This window comes from Colletotrichum aenigma, assembly GCF_013390185.1.
Source record: "Colletotrichum aenigma strain Cg56 chromosome Unknown KSG_Cg56_contig07, whole genome shotgun sequence".
Taxonomy (NCBI): domain Eukaryota; kingdom Fungi; phylum Ascomycota; class Sordariomycetes; order Glomerellales; family Glomerellaceae; genus Colletotrichum; species Colletotrichum aenigma.
Window position 1 is genome coordinate 2,782,943 of NW_023500913.1, and position 19,846 is coordinate 2,802,788.

General features: G+C 56.7%; 6 protein-coding genes across 6 annotated transcripts; 3 read left to right on the plus strand and 3 right to left on the minus strand.

Moving 5' to 3' along the window:
- Positions 1-1,307: 1,307 nt before the first annotated feature.
- Positions 1,308-1,625, minus strand: CGCA056_v011021 (Uncharacterized protein; the record flags this gene model as incomplete). The annotated part of the gene is made up of 2 exons (XM_037326268.1): positions 1,308-1,445; positions 1,515-1,625. The coding sequence occupies 2 exons, from the start codon at positions 1,623-1,625 to the stop codon at positions 1,308-1,310; spliced, it is 249 nt and encodes an 82-aa protein (XP_037175374.1).
- A 3,981-nt stretch (positions 1,626-5,606) lies between these two features.
- On the plus strand, positions 5,607-6,608 carry CGCA056_v011022 (uncharacterized protein; the record flags this gene model as incomplete). Its single annotated transcript, XM_037326269.1, has 1 exon — positions 5,607-6,608. The coding sequence occupies one exon, from the start codon at positions 5,607-5,609 to the stop codon at positions 6,606-6,608; it is 1,002 nt and encodes a 333-aa protein (XP_037175373.1).
- Positions 6,609-8,447: 1,839 nt separating this feature from the next.
- Positions 8,448-10,828, plus strand: CGCA056_v011023 (Acetolactate synthase catalytic subunit; the record flags this gene model as incomplete). The annotated part of the gene is made up of 5 exons (XM_037326270.1): positions 8,448-8,608; positions 8,716-8,814; positions 8,880-8,947; positions 9,025-10,716; positions 10,770-10,828. The coding sequence occupies 5 exons, from the start codon at positions 8,448-8,450 to the stop codon at positions 10,826-10,828; spliced, it is 2,079 nt and encodes a 692-aa protein (XP_037175372.1).
- A 655-nt stretch (positions 10,829-11,483) lies between these two features.
- CGCA056_v011024 (uncharacterized protein) lies at positions 11,484-14,023 on the minus strand (the record flags this gene model as incomplete). The annotated part of the gene is made up of 5 exons (XM_037326271.1): positions 11,484-12,533; positions 12,615-12,659; positions 12,720-13,331; positions 13,395-13,570; positions 13,633-14,023. The coding sequence occupies 5 exons, from the start codon at positions 14,021-14,023 to the stop codon at positions 11,484-11,486; spliced, it is 2,274 nt and encodes a 757-aa protein (XP_037175379.1).
- A 1,968-nt stretch (positions 14,024-15,991) lies between these two features.
- Positions 15,992-18,138, plus strand: CGCA056_v011025 (uncharacterized protein; the record flags this gene model as incomplete). The annotated part of the gene is made up of 3 exons (XM_037326272.1): positions 15,992-17,032; positions 17,231-17,461; positions 17,482-18,138. 3 exons carry the CDS (start codon positions 15,992-15,994, stop codon positions 18,136-18,138), a joined length of 1,929 nt encoding a protein of 642 aa, XP_037175378.1.
- Positions 18,139-18,878: 740 nt separating this feature from the next.
- Positions 18,879-19,805, minus strand: rho2 (GTP-binding protein rho2; the record flags this gene model as incomplete). Its single annotated transcript, XM_037326273.1, has 5 exons — positions 18,879-19,169; positions 19,226-19,417; positions 19,474-19,479; positions 19,543-19,621; positions 19,771-19,805. 5 exons carry the CDS (start codon positions 19,803-19,805, stop codon positions 18,879-18,881), a joined length of 603 nt encoding a protein of 200 aa, XP_037175377.1.
- Positions 19,806-19,846: the final 41 nt, after the last annotated feature.

The following is a 19,846-nucleotide window of genomic DNA, read 5'->3' on the forward strand; positions in this document are numbered from 1 at the left end:
ACCTCTTCAACGCAGAACCAACAGCCTCAGAAACCTTGTGGCGAAGATTGAGTGATGCGCGCTAATATTCTTTCCATTGTGAAGTTCTTTTCTCGTGAGGGTTTTCCGGTACCCCTAATGCTCACGTGCCATGCTCCCGTGTCCCCCATCTCAACCAAAAACGGCCGTGACGCTCATATGCCGATCAAATATACGTTCTCCCCCTTATTCCGATCCAAGTCTCCAAAGGCCATCACCCAAGAAATGCGCCTCCTCGACCACAGGCCCCTTCCCCTTATCCTTGACCTCCTTCGTCCCCGCGACCAGGAACCCGACGGCGCACGCCTCCGTCTTGCCCTCGGCCATGATGACGACAGGCTCGCCCTTCTCCAGCTCCCTGCTCCAGTGCCCCTCCTCGTCGACGCCCTCGTCGCCGTCCCTCGGCTTCGGCAGCCGGCCGCCGGGGCTCGTCAGGCCAGGGGCCATGAGGGTGGCGCCCGAGAGCACGAAGCGGATGGCGCCGCGGTCGATGCGGATGGTTGGGAAGCCCTTGGGAAAGCGGTGAACGAGCTTGAGGTGGGGGATGAGGGTGCCATTGTCCTGCTGGTAGAAGAGGGGCTGTTGGTCGCAGACGTAGAGGGAGCAGCGCTCGGGCAGCTTCATCTGCTCGAGGGAGGCCTTCTTGGGCATCAACTCGTCAATGTAGGGGTTCAGCAACGGGTAGGAGCCCAGCAGCGACTGGCGCAGGGAGCGCTGGACGGAGGACTTGAGCTTCTGCTTCGGGGCGGAGGTGATACTGCGAGGGAGGGGTAATTGTTAGCTTGGGTTGGAATGGTTGGCATTTTAGGGGAAGGTGGCTGCTGTACTCTTTCTTGAACATTTTGGCGGTATTTACGGACGACGGCGATAAACAGAAGGGGGTATCACGGTAGTTCTGGACGAGGGCGATGCGGCGCGTCGTGTGGTTTTGCCCGGCGTGGTTGAGGTGAATTGATGGTGGGGTTGGTTGGAGAGCGAACATCGCAGGAAAATTGCCCCGCAGTCGGGCGGGCGGGGTAGACCTGGCGTGCAGTTTGGAGGGGCAGAGCGCTACCGAGAATTGAGGGGTGCAGGCACCGCAGCAGACGGGCATCACGTCACTTGGATTTGAAGCTCCGTCGCGACAAACGTCAAAGACAAAATTTCATAGGCAAGTTAAATGGTGTATTCATTCCAAAATAATTTCTGTACAATCATGCAAAGTCTTGCTATTCGTAACCAATCATTGCGCGCGCCTCCGAGGCCCCGGACTCGGATCTCGGAGATCGCCACATGTCGTGAATGCTGGTCTAGCCGTGGACAACGTGGGAAACGGTGCCGTCTTCCTTGACGTGCACGTTCAACCTGTCGGGCACGAAATCCTTGGTGACCATCATGCCGGGCTCGATGACACGGGACTTCTCGGGGAGATCTCTCTTGCAAAAAGTCTGAACAGGGCCGCTGTCAGTATGATGACGATATGGTAAAGGTCATGCGGCATCTTGAAAGTGACTTACAGTCTCGTTGGACTCCTCCTCGTGGAGCTTCTTTCCGACGAGCTTGTTGCTCCACTCCTGAGTCTTGGACTCGTCGGTGATGTTGTTGATGCCGGGAACGACGAGAGGCATGTTGGGTAATGTTCAAGGGGCTACCTGGGGAATCTGTAAAACGTATGGAGTCAGGTCTTTAGGGACGATGCGGGTTTTGTTGATGATGTTGAGCAGTGGGAAAGTTGCAGGTTTAATGCAATGACATTGTTGAAGAAGAGCTCAGCAAGGTTGGAGGTCTGGACTCTGAGGACTGAGCGATGACGTCGTAGTTGTGTGGGGGCGGGGGATGTCGTTTCTGGAAGGTGGTGGTTCACAGGGACTGGGCCGGCTCCTGCCCGACGGAAAGCGACGACGGCACGGTTTGAGGAAAGAAGGTACGTCAAACCTACCTGCCTACCTGGTAGCCTCATTGGATCCCTGTTTATCATCTGAATCCCTACTAAGTAGGTAGGTGGTCAAAATATCATGTGATGAAGCTATCTAGCATTGGCAGCTCGTCATTCAGTCACAGCCCGTTGTTTTGGCATTGAATGCAAGTCGACACCAGAACCCGTTTTGGATCGAAACATGCGTTGAAAGAGTCGATGAATTGTCATTGTCTCTGTGGTGAAGGGAAATGGGTCACATGGACCAAACAACGCAAAACGGTGGTGTACAAAATCGGCTAGCCAGCCATTTCTAACATCTGTACGCATATCACAGCATGTCATCCTAGACACTGGCACCACCAGCCTCAGCTGCCAGTTTCAAGACGCACGTGGCTGGGTAGAGTTCAGCACCAGCCACATCGCAGAAGGCGGTGAGATCTTGTGCCAAGATGTAACGAGTCTCCAAAGGATGCGCCAAATTGTTTTATTAAGCTTACATTGGCAGCCTGGCTGCTGTAGGTATCCGTACGTCTGTGGGAATGAGATTCATGCGCCGTTCATTTCCTTACCTAAGCTCAACGGAAAGAGCTCCGGGTGCCAAGTCGGTTGCGGTGAGAAGGACGGAACGTCGCCAGGTGCTTCTTCCAGATGCAGTAGAGATGGGCAACCGTAATTGCAGTGGACAGAAACGCAGTCGTGAATGCTGACAGAATTAGAACGGAAGGTGGGAGCCTATTCTCCCTAACTTCCATGTCAAGCTCGGGCTGGGCTGACTAGCGGGAAGGGAAAGCGCCCAGCTGCAGTCAGTGCAGGTAACCTACCTACTTAGTACCTAGGTAAGCGCAGGAGGATCTTTAGTCGGCCAGTGCACGCCAAATCAGATTGGCGCGTTCCTTCCCAGGCAGAATGATTATTCCTTCCTCAGCCCAGAGGTTGAGGTGCCTTCCATTGGAGCTTACTTGCTGCATGCCCTTTGCTGTTCCCGAGGAAGGTATCCGTAAAACGTTCATCGCGACTACCTGAGAAGCCAGGCAGCTCACGTCCATTGCCTAGGGCTGGCCTTATCGGCGAAAACACCAACAGAGGCAAGAGCCAGGAATATCGGCAGCAACGTCGTCGGGGGTTTAGGGAAAAGGAGGCTGAGTCTCCAGAGGCTCAATAAAGTCCCTGTTGTTCTACGCCTCGCCTACGCGGTTAGCGCACGATTCGCAACACCACACGCAAACTCGCTCGCATTCCCCCCTCGCGATGGGCGCAGAACATGGACATGGGGATCGAAACATTCGCGTCCGGGATACTTACTCAAGCACCTCGGCCTGTTCATCCCATTTTGTGCAAGCCCACCGACTCAGCGGGAATGGAGATGCCGCCCCGCCCCGCTGACATCCATCCCGAACACTCTGGAAGCCTACCGCCGCAATACAGGCTACGAGGTAATAAGGTACGAAAAAACTTTTTTGCTCACCCATGAGCACACAATACAGATGGCAGAGCCGTTGACGATGAAGGCCCATGGCCTTTCAACCCGAGACTCGATCGTATCGCCTACCTTATTGGCTGCGGGCTACCCTCCTCCCGCTTACCCTATCACGCTGCAATCCGAAAGACTGCTCCGTCTCAGGTGGATGCCCTGTGGCTCCCATCGCCAAAGAGGCTTCCGGTCTGACCGCGTCAACGTTCTTCTCCTGTTCCCCGGCACCTCCACGTTCCCTGCCATTTGGCCGCTTGGGACACGGGACATCGCGAACGATCGAGAAACCGCGACCGTATTCCTCTTTGAGCTTGATCCTCAAAATGCGCAGGTCTGGCAATCGGCGGTCAATATTACCGCCCTCTTTCAGATTACCCGCCATGCATGGTCTTTCTCCCCTAAGCCAAGCCAACCACGGCGGCTGTTGTCGCTGAGAGAAAAGGGACTTCAGCTCCTGCATGGCGTCCGCCGAATCGTGATGGGGATTGGTGACTGGGGGAGGCTGGCTCACGTTCCAGGGTGTCAGGTCTCAGCCACGAACCAACGCAGCCCAGCACCTTCAAGCACTTTTTCAAGCCGCAACAGGGATATCAGAAGCCCCATCACCACAGCCCACGACGCTACTTCGTACCTATCCGAGCAAGCGAAGGGGCCCCTTTTCTTTCTGTGTTTTTCTCAACCGATGCCCGCCCCCTCATTCCGTCCTCGTTCCGTCCAACGGGAATGCTGCAGCCTGCGGAGCTCTAAGACACTGTCAGAAAACACTGCAAAGACTGGCGAAACGTCGTCCGAACTGTGCCTGCCATTGGCCAAAAATCCGAACGTCGGTGGAAGGGTGGTCCCCTGTTCGTGGGGCACTGTTAGAGTTTACTAAGTGCCTTTTGCGCTTACACCGTTCAGGATAAGCCATGAGACGGGAACAGCAAAAGCTGCTTTTAGCAACAGGCAACCTGAGCCAGCAAAGCCGGGAAACGGGAAACACTGAAGTTGGCGAGACACAAAGGCATCCTTTTGTGACCGAGTCAAGATGGCAATGACAGAAGACCATCACGCCAGCAGAACGTCAACAACCCAACACCAAGTGGGCAGGCTCCAGAGATGAACCCGTTCACCCACCCAGCCGGCCGGTGATGGCCGTCCCGTCCAGGAACAACGTAAGCGGAATGGGGCGAACCCCTCCAGATGAGATGAGGGCATGGCCTAAATATGGAGGCGGACGCCGTCAGCCACCACGCCGCACCCTCTCATTCGCTGGCTCCCAAGCAGAGGTCTTCCTGGTAGGGAAGGGCGGTGCCGCAGCAGCAGCAAAAGAGCAGCGCCATCACCAAGACACGTACTCCGGAGCCCATGCTGCGTACCCCCAATATGCTCAAGTACCTCGCCTCAATGCCGTCCCCTAAACGGCACGGGTATAGCCTACGGTACCGCTGCAAAACGGGCTCCAGCCTTACCAGAGAGTACTTGTCCATCGTCTGGGTCTACTGCAGGTAAGCCACAAAAGTGAGCCTAAGCGGAGACCTTCCCATGCCGCTCCATCAGACGCCTTACCCGAACGAGGTTGTGAGGGCCCGCGCGCTGAGGTGCAGATGCTCGTGGCACTGGCGTTGGCATCTCAGCTCACACTCGCTCGCTCGCAGGGCCTTGCTCTGGAAGATGGGGAGGACTGGGGAGAGACAAATCCAGTGCCAGGCCGGCGAGAATGGCAACACGCCAAAAAAAAAAAAAAAAAAAAAAAAGGATCCAGTTGGACCAGCCCAGCCCCAGGCGCCAGCGGCGTCCTTCACTTCCCTCTCGCCTTCTTTTTTATTTGACCCTCATTCCCATCTCACCCGACTCAATCCTTCCTGCTTCTCTCCCCTTTCTGTTTACTGACCTCGACGCGGTGTTCCCAATCCGACCCCTCCATCGACCCTCACCTGACCGATTCTGCTGGGACGTCTCATAAGCAGTCTTCTGTCTCATCTTCAGCCCTTCGTCAACTCCCTCCAAGCAAAGCTCACTAACGACATCTTCTCGAATTCTCTCGAGAGAACCAAACTAAGCTTCCCAATCAGGAAGCTGTCATCGTCCCAACAGTAACTCGTTGCAGAAGCTGCTCCTCACCCAAGCTCCTGGGCCGGCACTTCCGCGTACACTCCGAGCTACAACCCTACCTTTACCCACCCTACCGACCGATCTCCGTTCCGGCAGTTGGGACAGCTCCCCACAAAACCGGATAAAATGCGCTCCTACCAATCCGCCTCGGCGCTCCTGGCGCTCCTCGCAACTACCGCCTCAGCCGTCACACCCGCGAGGTTGCACTGCCTCCGATCGCGAAATGTCGAACTTTCCCGGCTGAGTGGCTGCGGTATGGCGGGCTCCGTTGCAGCCTGCCTGTTTATGATTCCCGACGACGTTACACAGGCCGATCTCGAGACTTGCTGGATCAACTCCGGCTGCGACTTCACCGAGTCAATGGTGGAGGCTCAATGGGCCCTGGACAGATGTGACGAGTATGGCAACATTGCTCAAGAGCTGAAGATCCGCCACTTTGGCGTCGTTCAGGCTCGTGCGACCACAGATACCACAGCCGCGGAGACGACAACGACAGCTGCCACTGCTGCCACCACGGCCAGTGCTGCAACCACTACCACGGCGGCCTCTACTACCGGTACTGGCACCACTGCTACTGGCACCACCGCCGCTTCAACCGGCACCGGGACCACAGGCACGGGAACGACGGCGACGACCAAGGTCTGCTCTACGACGACGACCAAGTCGACGACTGCTTGCCCCGTCCAATCCACCGGTACCGCCTCCGGCAAGACCATCACCAGCGGTTGCTACTCCACGACCGTCGCGTTCGAGACCTGCGCCGCGGGCATGCTTTGCCAGGACGATTCTTCCGGCAACCCTTCTTGCTTGGTGATTGACAACACCCTCAGCGGTGCTGGTATTGCCGTTGCTCTCTTCTTCGCGATTGCCGGCACTGGCGCCATCGCGCTCATCACCTTCCTCTGCTGCCGCGACCGCAAGAACAGGAAGCGCATCCTCGCTAAAGCCGAGGCGGCGGCCATTGCTAAGGAGGCAAAGCTGGCCAAGAAGCCCACGATCGCCGTTGAGCAGCCTCTCATGGCCAACGACGGCAACCAGCAGCCGTACAACGATGACCACAGCAACGACCACAACAATGGCCATGCCAACAACGGCCACAACCCCTTTGACAACCGCAACCACATGTAAGACGGTGCCTGGGGGATGGCGGACGGCATGGTAAGACGAAAGCATTTGTTCATACATAATTATTGTATCGGCGGAAATTGGTGTAAGCATGGTCAAGATACCTTATTGCGCGATTCGGGTTCCGGTGTTCAAGGGCTGCATCATATGTCATGGGTAATGGAATGGTAGAGAGACTAAAAACAATATTTAACGCTTTTTATAATGACTTCAACCGACGCGTTCTCTTTATGCGTCGTCAATTGAGTAATCTCGAGTTGAGATGGTTTCCCTGTGCAGTGGTCCGTCTGATCAGGGGTGGCCCGTGGCCGGATCATATCGCCGGATCATATCGGAGTAGGGGTCCGGTCACCGGGAATTGACCGGCTATGCATATCCAAAGAACATTGAACATCTCCTCGTGGACTGCGCTAACCAGTTCCACGCAGGATTCACGTGTCGAGGCGTACTCGATTGAAGACGTTCAACCCCTCAATCGACCGCGGGAACTGTGTCGTATCCTCACGCCACACCATGCGATATGTCGGTGGCTGGACCGTTTGGCCCAAAGTCCAACCCAACCCGCATCCCGAAATGCCCAGACTGGACGAACGTGGAGAGAGGGAAGGAGAAACGACAATGGTGCAGTCGTGGCGCGACAAGTGTCGTGGACGGGATGACGAGAACGAACCGATAGGGAAAGATAGGGCAGTTTTTGTGGAGGTTCCTGTGTCAAGCCGTGTCACCCTCCTCCCGTCCCGGCTTGCTTGTTTTCTCGCGGGGTGCTAAAGGAAACTAGGCAAGGGTTGGAGGAAAATAAACGGTCGCAGGTGTGTTTGCTCCTCCCACTTTCCAGCGTGCCAGTGGCAGCAGACTCGCAGCAGCGGAGGAGGCAAGCCGCAAGACGCCTCGGGACTGTTAGGAAGAACGAGGGACGCTAACGGCGATGGCTGGAGCAGTTTCTCCAATCCGCTTGGAGTTTTGGCAGCTTTGCTCCAGTGTCAGTGTCGCTGTCAGTGTTCAGCTTCGAGTGGGGTTGCGCTGAGAAAGGGGGAAAGACCAATGAGAGTGAGTCATAAACCAATCCAATTGGCAGAGAGGGGCAGGAACGCGGGCAGTAGTAGCAGAGCGAGAGGGAAGGCGGTGGGCGGCAGCATGCAGGAGAAGTGAGGTGGGCAAGCAGACGGTAAAGCCAATGCAGCGCCTTGCAGCGCCCTTTCAACGTGAAGGTCAGCAAAAGAGAGGGAAAAGGCAGGAATCAAGGCCGATATCGCCACCCCAGATTGGACGAAGGGCCCGTGCCTCCCCCCAGTGAGCAACGCTTGCGTTCACAGTGCCCCACCCTCTCTGCCGTCTGGCCAGTGAGGAGACGTCTACCCCACACACTGACGGCCGATAAATTTTTTGGTTTTTTTTCCCTGCCTCCGAAACAGCAGCCGTCCAGTGGACTCAGTGCTCTTGAGGGTCCAGTCATTCCCTCCAAGCCGGAAGGTCTCTGCGAGTTCTCTCTCTCTGTGTGCTGTGTGCGTGTGTCTAGTCCAGTCTAAGGTGGCTAGCACCTAGCAGTGTCTGGCCAGCGTCCCCGGCCCGGTACCGCATGAGTCGAACCTCTCCCGTTCTTCTCTCACAAACCTGCCCGAACCATTAGACTTCGAGATCTGCCAAAATTTCCATTGCTCCGCGATCTCTGCACTGCAACCTCTCCTCCTCCAACAAACCTCTCCCCCCTGCGATCGTCCAATTCGACGAGCCGCGCTCTCCTGCCCCTTCTCATATCGACAAGGCCTCAAGCCGAGTCTCTTTTCTGGTTAATTCTTCCTTCCTTTCCTGTCCCGGCCGTCCCTCCTCTCCACTCTGCCCATCATGATGCTCCGAAGCCGCCACGCCACCCGCGCCCTCAGGGCCGTCAACACCAGGAGCGCTCCCCGCGCTGCCACTGCCTCTCCCGCCATTGCTGCCCTTCGGGCTGCGAAGCTTCCCTCTGGTGTGAGGAATAAGGCTACTTCTGCTTCTTCCCCGGCCCCGTAAGTGTCATTGTCGCCCGCCGTTGCCCCTCTATCACGGAGGCGAAGTAGACTTCTCGAGGTGACTCACGGGAAAACTTGAGGCTAACATGACACTTCAATCACAGTGAGGTTCGCGAAGCACCAGCACCCGCCTTCAACGCCGAGAAGGATCGCAGCCATGTCCAGCCCCTCGTCAACCCCCGCGGTCCCGAGATGGACGAGTCGTACGTGATCCTGCCGCCAGCACCCGCCGACTTATACGCAGATGGAAGCTTACAATGCTGGATAGGTTCATTGGCAAGACCGGTGGAGAGATCTTCCACGAGATGATGTTGAGACACGACGTCAAGCACATCTGTTCGTAACCCAATTGCTCTATCCTCAAGTCGTGATAGTCTTATAAGAGGAAGCACATGGCTGACCGTGAGTCACAGTTGGATACCCTGGAGGCGCTATTCTGCCCGTCTTCGACGCCATCTACAACTCAAAATACTTCGACTTCATCCTCCCCAAGCACGAGCAGGGCGCCGGCCACATGGCTGAGGGCTATGCCCGCGCCTCCGGCAAGCCTGGTGTCGTCCTCGTCACTTCCGGCCCCGGCGCGACCAACGTCATCACCCCCATGCAGGACGCCCTCTCCGACGGTACCCCCATGGTTGTCTTCTGCGGCCAGGTCGTTACCTCCGCCATTGGCAGTGATGCCTTCCAGGAGGCCGACGTCGTCGGTATCTCCCGCGCCTGCACCAAGTGGAACGTCATGGTCAAGAACGTCGCTGAGCTCCCCCGCCGCATTAACGAGGCTTTCGAGATCGCCACCAGCGGACGCCCTGGCCCCGTCCTCGTCGACCTTCCCAAGGACGTCACTGCTTCCGTCCTGAGGAAAGCCATCCCCACCGAGACCGCCCTTCCGTCTCTGCCCAGCCAGGCCAGCAGAGCCGCCATGGCCCTGCTGAGCAAGCAGCTCAAGCAGTCTATCCAGCGTGTTGCCGACCTTGTCAACGTTGCCAAGAAGCCCATCATCTACGCCGGCCAGGGTATCTCCCAGTCCGAGGGAGGTGTTCAGATCCTTAAGGAGCTTGCCGAGAAGGTTTCCATCCCCGTCACCACCACCCTGCACGGTCTCGGCTCTTTCGACGAGCTTGACGAGAAGTCCCTGCACATGCTGGGTATGCACGGCTCTGCGTACGCCAACTCCGCCATGCAGGAGGCCGACCTTATCCTCGCTCTTGGTGCCCGTTTCGACGACCGTGTGACTCTGAACATTGCCAAGTTCGCTCCTGGCGCCAAGGCTGCTCACGCTGAGGGCCGCGGCGGTATTGTTCACTTCGAGATCATGCCCAAGAACATCAACAAGGTCGTCCAGGCTACCGAGGCCGTTGAGGGTGATGTCGCCTCCAACCTCAAGACTCTCATTCCCCTCCTCGAGACAAGAACGATGGAGGACCGCAAGGAGTGGTTCGACAAGATCCGCGCGTGGAAGAAGAAGTGGCCCCTGTCCGACTACGAGAGGGCTGAGCGTTCCGGCATGATCAAGCCCCAGACCCTCATTGAGGAGCTCAGCAACCTCACCGCCGACCGCAAGGAGACCACCATCATTGCCACCGGTGTTGGCCAGCACCAGATGTGGACTGCCCAGCACTTCCGCTGGAGGCACCCAAGAACCATGGTCACCTCCGGTGGCCTGGGCACCATGGGTTACGGTCTGCCTGCCGCCATCGGCGCCAAGGTTGCCCGTCCTGATGCCCTCGTTGTCGACATTGACGGCGATGCTTCTTTCAACATGACCCTCACCGAGCTCTCCACCGCTGCTCAGTTCAACATTGGCGTCAAGGTCATCGTCCTGAACAACGAGGAGCAGGGCATGGTCACCCAATGGCAGAACCTCTTCTACGAGGACCGCTACGCCCACACTCATCAGAAGAACCCCGACTTCATGAAGCTGGCCGATGCAATGGGCGTCCAGCACCGCAGAGTCATCAAGCCCGATGAGGTCGTCGATGCCCTCAAGTGGCTCATCAACACCGACGGCCCCGCTCTCCTTGAGGTCGTCACCGACAAGAAGGTGCCCGTCCTGCCCATGGTCCCTGCCGGCTCAGGTCTCCACGAGTTCCTGACATGGGACGGAGGTCAGTATCCCCATCGCTCGTACTTTGAGAAACAGAAGCTAACCCACTCACAGCCAAGGACAAGAAGCGTCGCGAGCTGATGCGCGAGAGAACGTGTGGTCTGCACGGCTAAATCCGCATCAACGAAAACACCTTTCTTGTTCATTTAATTTTTTACAAGCACCATCGGAGGCGTCCATGCATATTGCTCTCTCTCATCTTATACCACCAGCTTTGTTGGGTCTCTTTTTTTTCCACACCAAAAAATCATGGAGGGCCAACCTTTTATTTCCAAAATCCATCGGGACCAGGGTTTCTTCAAAATGGGGCGACGAAAATGAAAAAAGACGGGTTTTCTGGAAAAAGTGCAGCAAGTTCGTCCAACAAATGAAAACATTTCAAAAATTTCATCTTGAATCATCCAATGGTATATGAAAAGTGCATTTCGCCGCATCAATGTTATGGCATGTTGGAGGGTATCTGGGGACATACGATATGACGGCGGGTTGGCTGTCATGACTTGTCGAGCAATTCAAGGGCCACAGGTATGAGCCTAGCCTGCTCAGGGGATTGTACATATTCACGGTTATGAGCTGAATGCTAAAAGGTTTGGAGCATGTGTATTTCGACGAATGTTGACACCATTTTCATCCGTTCTAAAGATCAGGGGACCCGCATGCCCCGACCGGCCCCAGAACGGCGCCGGCGGATGGGCGGAGTACAGGAGCTCATCACCGGAATAGTTTCGCGAGGATTGAGGCAGGAAAATTACTTATTCGATTCGATGGTTACTCGTACCATCTTTTCCGACGCACACGGTGCCCCATCTCGACAGGAGCAAACGCAATTCTCCCAACATCTTTGTCAGGCTCGACATCAAATACGCCCACCTTCACGTCTCCAAGACGTCTCGAAATCTCCTCGCCGCTCTCGGTGCTCTTCCAACGCGGCGCCATATCGGCAAAGTAGGGTGAGTCCCTGACCAAGCTTCCGACATACCCCAGAACCTGCGGCGCAATCGAGTAGTACCGTATCACAACGCCCCCTATTGCCGCCAGCAGCATGATAAGCGTGGACACGAAGTAGATTGCGACCCACGCCTCGTCGATGACGTACACGGCCGGCAGCGGCGAGGTCATGGCGGCCGTGGTGTTGAGCAGGACGGACTCGTCCACGACGGAGGCGGCGCCCAGCACAGCCATCGGGTCGACCGTCGCGTCCAGGAACGTGTTGAAGAGCAGGCCCAGTCGGTCCGCGAACACAGCCATCGGCAGCTTGCACCACTCGACGTACTTCTTGCTCAGCTCATGGTTGAAGGCGCGCGTGGGGTTCTCGACGAACTCCTCGGAGAAGGTCGTGAAGCGCGTGTCGGTGTCTTTGCCCATCTTGGGGAACTTCTGGGCCGCGTAGTAGGGGACGGTCGTCCCGATCAGCCGGTTGGTGAAGGCGGTGACGCCGGGCGGGCGCGGCGGGCGCGGCATCTGGCGGATGCGTGTGGCGGCGCATTGGGATTTGCCCGCGATGCCGCGCGACTCGCACGCGATTTCGGCTTCGATGTAGACGGTCCGGACGAGGCAGGATGTCATGCACTGCCCGCAGTCGAGGCCGCCTAGGGTCCCGAGGAAGATTGTCGAGTTGGCGGAGTCGGGGCCGGAGGCGCCGTAGGTCGTGTTGTAGTCCATGGAGAAGGAGTAGTCGTAGGACGTCTTGTAGCTTCCCTCCCGCCGATTGCTGTCGAAGAAGTCGAACGAGGCGTTGTTGTACGGCGGTTCGTCTAGGCTGACGTTGTACCGGGTGGCGAAGGACTTGTAGTTGGCTGCGAACCACGCGACCATGGCCTGAGACGAAATGTCAGTTCCGTCTGAAGACCAAGACATGGGAAGGGTCTGGCTGGAAGACGTTCGTCCGCTTGAACTGACCTCGGTATTGTTGTGCAGATCATCCTGGCACAACCACTCTGCGCACTACATCCCACATCCATCAGTACACCAAAACGAATGGACTGCCACTTCCAGAGTTCTTACATCGTAAATCTCCATATAGCTAGCCTCAATCGTAAACGTCACGTTCCCCACAAACTCCGGCCTCAGCCCATGATACCTGTTCCCAATCAGGCTGCTGTACTCCTGCACGCTCTCCCTCCACGGCACCGCGAGCCACTCCTCCGGCCGCGCCGCGTCATACCCGGGCGCGTGCTTCAAACTCGGGATCCGGGGGTTGCCCCACGGGTCCATCGCGACCTGCTCCGCCGCCGCGCGCGTCCCGCCCATCCGGGCGATGAGGTCCGTAAAGTTGGCGCCGCACGTGCCGTTGCAGTACTGCGTCTGCGACGTGGTCGACGCCAGCACGCTCGAGTACGCGATCTTGGACGCCGGGCTGATCCACGACCAGCCCGAGGCGCCCATGAGGGCGCCGACGCCGAGGGTCTCGACGGAGTAGTTGCGGTAGCCGAGGGTTGCGGTCGCGGCGGCCGATTGAGGCTGCAGGTGCAGGCTGCGGAAGGAGGCCTGGGAGCCGAGGGGGTTGAAGGCCCAGATGAGGACGAGCGAGACGGTCCAGAGGTTGAAGATGGAGAGGGTGTAGACGGAGAGGATTGTGTTTGCCATTGTCAGGGAGCCGAGGATCTGCTCCAGGGACTAATTTTGTTGTTTGAGTGTGAGGTTTTAGGTTAAAGAGGATGAAGGGGGCGAATGACATACCAGTAAGGATGTGCCTTTTTCAACGCGCCAGTTTGCGTAGGCTTTGAGAGCGTTGCCTATGACCCCGGAGAAGATGACGGGCCATAGTGACGGCGCCAGCTCCGTTGCTGCGACCACATGTCTTGACCATCCCGACTCTTCTTCCCCTCGAAGACGGACAACGCAAATCCCGAGGGCTGATATCACATACATCTTGTCAGGTCCCCCGTATCACGTAGACTCAAGAGAGAGAACCCACCGATAAAGCATATTGCAAGAAGCATGCTCAGGAAATCGCCGAGGAACCGGTACCACGGCAGCCCGTTCCAGTTGATTAGCGACGAGTCCTGGACATGCCTCGTTTCGGGGAGATCCGTGGTCTCCCTGACGTTTCCGCTGGGGGCCGATTTGCTGTTACCAGAACTGTTATGAACCGCTGCATTGGGAGAGTCGTACGCCGCCGGCGGATCAGCTATGGAAAAGAGCAGGTAGTCCGAGCTTGAATCGTGGACCGTCGAGCTGCGATCCAAGGGCTTACGCCTGAACTCTCTCGGCACGCCAGAGTCTCCCGCTTCGTTCCTGGAAGACACCCTCCTGGACGGGTCCGGGTAGGAGATAAGGTGATACGTCGCATCTTGTCGGGCGTCCATGGTTGCGCCACAACCGTCCAAGGCGGTCGAATCAGGCCCGTAAAGAGGTGAGCAACACAACTATATACATGTCTGCTGTGGGGATCGTCAAATCAGGCTGCAGCGTCTCACCCAGATCCTGACCCAGTACCACCCCGACCAACCCCGCAGCTTTTTGGCGGCTTGGTAGTTTAATTGGACGTAAGATTGATTTAGCAAGGCCAGAAGCGAGACAAAAAAAGCAAGGGTGGTGGTGAAACGATGTAAGCAGAGATCGGCGAATGGGGCACCCTTGTCGCGGCGGGTTTCTGGATTTCTACGTGATCTTGTGGAATGATCTGTTAGTGCGAGGTTCTTGGCACACTGGAGTCTTTTGCTTATTGGGTAAACTGATATGTGTGTCAGCTGCATCTATTGCGCACTGCATATGCGCAGTGAAACCATCTCTCAACTTTTAGAAATAAGGCAGCATTACAATTGCGTGGGTAACGAAAACAAACGGAAGAAACTTCTCTCACAAATTGACCATGGTGCAAGTATGCCTGTACAATCGGCATGAAAGGCTTGGATTCTTGCCGATAGATCTTATCGACTTTGTATGGCTTGCAATCCATCATGTATTGGGTGATGCCTATCCAAACACCACACCACATATAAACACTTTTACCTAGCGAAAAGGGTTTCTGATTAGAGAAACAGGACTAAATTAGGGCATCCTGCGAATCTCAGGTAGTCCAGGTCACCATCAGTCCAATGGGATATAAGTAGCGGTTAAGTCTGGTCTGCAGCCTGTTGATGCCAGCGGTCGTATAGTTGCCAGTCAGGGTAAATCGAAAGAGATAAATATCTTCTTCCTGGGTCAATTTTAGACCGTCAGGGTACATGGCCAGTTCAGGATTGCTCTGCACCGCATATGTTCCAAGACATATGAATGTGGTTGTTCTGTTCGACTATACGACGAATGCTCGGCGAACTTAGTATCCAGGTGGAAGACGTGCAAAAACCGCCTGCCGCTTCTGCTCTTTATGCTGTTTCAATCGTTCTTCTAGTACTTTGCTTTGCATACTTTTCTTCAGAAACTTGGATCCTCATGGCTGTCAAGCTCAGTAGATTGCAAAACATGCCAGATTGGCCATGGGCGTAGATGGTTAAAACGAAATAGACGTAGACGAATGAAAAGCCCAAAAGTGCGTAGACTGATCCTGAGCTCTTTTGAACTCAGTTTTCGGTCTTTCCAGCTTTTCAGAAGACAGAGAGTAGGTCAGAATGGCTAACATTCAACATCCGACCGTGATTCTCGACGCATCTAATGTTTGCTAAGCCAGCAAAGTTTTATGTACTTCCTGAGATGTTGAACCACTGTTTTGAGAATCCTTCGACTACACCTGTAACTTGGTCTCCAGCGTCATGTCGAGAGTACGAACCTCGGCGAGTCGGTTTGTTTGTCGTTCAACTCTCTGGGTGTATCACACGTGCCAACTGGAGCGATACCATGCAACTTTACGAAGGTGGATACGATAGGAGGTACTTCGACGAGTGCAAATATGCGGCCCACGTCTATTATCAAGGTATCCCGAATCCATCCACGTCTTCAACCTTTGGTCGTCCCATTATGAGTGCGATTCACTGCGGAGCAGACAACCAGCCTGACATGGCAGATGGAGGGATTCACTGCTTACCCATCCACTCCGTAAGGGTGTCAAAATATGCATCGTGCAAATGATGGGAAACCTGCTGGGCCCATCGCCTTTCGAAACTCAAAATGCCGTCACCGAAATAACTACCAACACAGCAATGGGCTCTGGCCATCTATGTCTCTACTTCTCAGAAAGGTCAGGCAGATTGCATGTTATATCTCTCCTGTCAGGAACGAAATCTTATCAAGAATCCTTCTCCTTTCCTGTCGTCATTCTCAGTCGGTAAAACTACTCTGATAGACATCACATCCCATCATACCCCTGACCTCCATCCAAGCAATCAACCGTCGCGATGTGCTCCCTCGGCCTCCCAGGACCCAACAACCTCCCCCCCGCCAACCCCCTTCTCAACCGCGCATTCTCCCACTTCCTCTCCCACCACAACCTCACCCCAATCTGGTCCCGCCCCCTCCGCCCGGCCACTTTCTACGCCCACACCTCCGTCCACCTCGCCGCAACCCGCCTCGTTGAGGAAGACAACATCACCGCCCTCTGGCTCGCCATCCTCTCCGCCCACAACCGCGAGATCGTCCCCAAGTACACCCCCGACGAGCTCCTCATCCGGAAAGCAGCCTTTGCCATCTCCGTCCACCGCGAGTGCACCGTCCCGACCCGCGAGGATTACATCGCCACCCTCGCCGCGAGGAACTGGAGCGTCCCCTGCAAGCGCATCCCCATCCCCGCCGCCGACGGCCGCGCGCTCCCCGTCGTCGGCGCCCTCGCCAACACGCGCTACTTCCTCGGCCTCCCACCCGGAAGCCCCATCCTCGCGTACAAGAGGCACAAGAGCCTCGAGCCTCATGATGCGCGCAACTTTGAGTACAAGGGCCGCGTGCCGCACCCGCCCGCCGTGCGCATCGCGCGCATGCACCATCTTGCTGGACGGGTCGCTTCGCAGGTCATCTCGCTCCTCGCCTTCGACCCTGACGCACCGTATGACTTGAAACCAGAGTACGCAACGCTGCTCACCGCGGATTTGGACGACGGCGTTTCTGTTAGGGATGTCCACGCCCGCTGGATCGTGCGGTTCGAAATGGGCCAGCGGACGGAATATTTCCACGCCCTGCAGACATCGCCCGCCGTCAAGGAGCTCGCGTCGCTCATCCTCTCGACGAAGCGTGAAGAGTTGGAAGATGAGGAGTGGGCGGTGCTAGCTGCGCTGGCGGACGTGATGACGTGGGACCGGCCGACGGGGGAGCACCCCGTGGTTTGGCTGAACGTGATCGCGAAGACCTACCACGCCGACGAGGTGAAAGAGGTGTTTCCCAACATATTCGAAGGCGGTTTCATCGATGATGTGTTGGCGTACCACGCAGATATCCTCCTAGGAAAAGTAAGTAACCCTTTTCCTCTTGTCCTCACTTACACGCAGCAATGTGATGTAGTCAAAGCTCAAGCTGGACCCCTGCCCTCCCCCCAAGCTCCACTTACCCCAACCCGCCGCCATGCACCCTCGGAACAACACTTCCCCCGCCCTCCATCTCAAAATTTCCCAAAGCACCTCAGCTAACCACCACCACCACCTCCACAGACCATCCACGGGTACTACGCCGAAAAGTACACCGGCGCCTACGTCGACGACCGCGCCCTCTTCGTCCCAGACACCCTCCACAACCGCATCGACGTCGCCCCCGTCGCGCTCACCCCCGCCCTCCGCGCCGTCGCCGACCGCCTCCGCGCGCAGCTCCTCCGGCCCGCCGACCCCCCCAAGCCGGAGTCGGACGACGAAGACGACGACGACGACCAAGGACTCTCCATCACGGTCAAAACCGACGACGACAGCCCACCAGCCGAGGATCTCGAGCCTCCGCCAACAACCATAAAGAAGCCCTCACACGAAACATCTCCATACATCCCTCCCGCTCCCCGACGACCCCGGGCCCGCAAACAACCCCCCTCTACCACCACCCGCGTCCTCCGCTCCCGCCAGCAATAATGTCGGCCCCCCTCTCCCTCCGGGGCCTCTTCCGCCCAACCACCACCCTCACAACCACCTTCACAACCACAGCAACCCGCGCCTTCACAACAACCCCGGCCCCCGCCCGCCGCGGGGCCAGCGTCTCCGCCGCAACGCCCGAATACACCAAAAAAATCCTCAACCTCAAACAGCACCTCTTCGCCCGCGCGCCCCCTCCCCTGCGCATGGCCCGCAACCGCCACCTCCGCCACTGGACCATCCACCGCGCCTGGCTCCTCCTCCAGCGCCAGCAGCGCGAGGCCCGCGAGCGCGAGCTCTACCGCATGCACCAGGGCATGTACAACGCCGCCGAGGAGCTGCGCCACACCGCCGGCCCGGGAACGAGGGACGAGGGCTGGCTGTACCGCATCTCCCAGGAGAAGAAGGGCGTCTACGGGGCTGGGGCGGTGCCGATTGAGTATGCGAGGTACCAGACCGAGACGCCGGCTAGGGTCGCGTGGAACCATGATTGGAAGAGGTAGACGAAGGGGGATAGTCGGTTAGAGATTGGGACTTGAAGATTATGCGAAGATGAAAAAAGGGGCATAGCAATGTGAGATGAGGGAAGGAGCGGAGCTTATGGATGCGCTCGTCTCTGTGTACCACCACGATGCTTTCTGTGTCATTGTGCCGTTAGCATGCGGCAGCATGGCCGTGTACATTCAAAAATACCACAAACGTTAGATCGAAAACATGCTGGAAATCTCATTTTCATTTTGCGTGAAGCGACTGCCATCCTTCCTCTGGGGAAGAAGAAACATGATCCTCCAAACGCCTACACCCTTGTCCAAGCTGTGAACTTTTGTTCTATGCTGTGCTGTCCTATTAATACACAAAAATATAGCACGTCCCCTTCAATTGCAAGGACTTCTCCGCCGGAACGTCGCGCTGTTTCCGCTTGTTTCGAGACCGCTGAGGAAAGAATAAAGAGAGCATTAAAAGTTGACTCGTATCAAAAGCTGTAAATGTGGCCGAGCAATTCCTGGGGTCACATCGAACGTCGTCTCGTTACTGGCTAACGCCCGTGAAATTCGCGAGGTCGTTGATGGTAGCCGGTACCCCTGAATTCGGTTCGACGTCTTCACATTCGGACTGTTTGCGTGGTTGCGTGGGGTTTTCGAGAGACAAGATAATTCCGCCGGAGGTGCTTATCAAGGGCCTGTATTCGTTCGACCATGTCCGCACTCGACGTCGGGAACCGCATTAGAGACTGCCTCGCCGCTCAGAGGATCACACAGCAGCCGCCACCCTCGCCCTTCTCGAACGTGAGCAGGGCCGCGCGTGTAGCAGCCTCGAACACGTCGTCGACACCCTCGCCGCTCAGACTGGAGCACTCGAGGTACTTCCTGGCACCAATCTCCTTGGCGGCTGTGTCACCCTCCTGTGAAGTGACGAAGCGCAGGGACTTTTTCCGCATCTCCTCGATGGCCACGGGGTCTTCGCGTAGATCTTTCTTCAATCCGACGAGGATAATAGGAACGCCTGGGCAGAGTCTCGTCACCTCTTCTACCCACTGTCACACGATCTGTTAGAAATGTCCAACGATAGTTGCGCCTCTTCAGTACGAACCTTATGCCTGACGTTGTCGAGGGAGTCGGGAGTATCAACTGAGAAGCCTATCAGGATGACATGCGCCTTGCTGTATGCCAACGGTCGAAGCCTCTCGTAATCCTCCTGTCCTGCGGTATCCCATAGTGCCAGCTGCACCGACTTGCCGTCTACTCTGCAATCTGTCACGTAGTTCTCGAAAACTGTGGGGATCTGGGAGCTCGTTAGGGGGTGCTTCTCGGGAGACCATGGGGGCGTTCGGGACTAACGTAATGCTGCGCAAGACTTGTGAGCGGAATTCAACCTGGAGGATCATGCCACGGGCGAGGAAAACTTACTGTGGGAAAGTAGCCGAGGGTGAAGACGCTTAGCAAACTAGTCTTGCCACAAGCACCGTCACCAATAATGACAAGTTTCCTAGGAAATATCGTCAGAAAATCGAGACACCATAGAGAGGCCGTCAAATTTGAGCGTGGTTGCCTGCTGGGAGCAAGGCACGAAGAATATGGGGTTTCGGTCGGGGAAGGTGGATGGGAGGGGGATCGACGGGACTCGAATCAAGGTACCTTCGGATGACGTTTGGGGGGTTTGCCGCCGCCATGGTTTCGGAGGTGAACTGGGCAGAGGGGGGTTTTGGCGTCG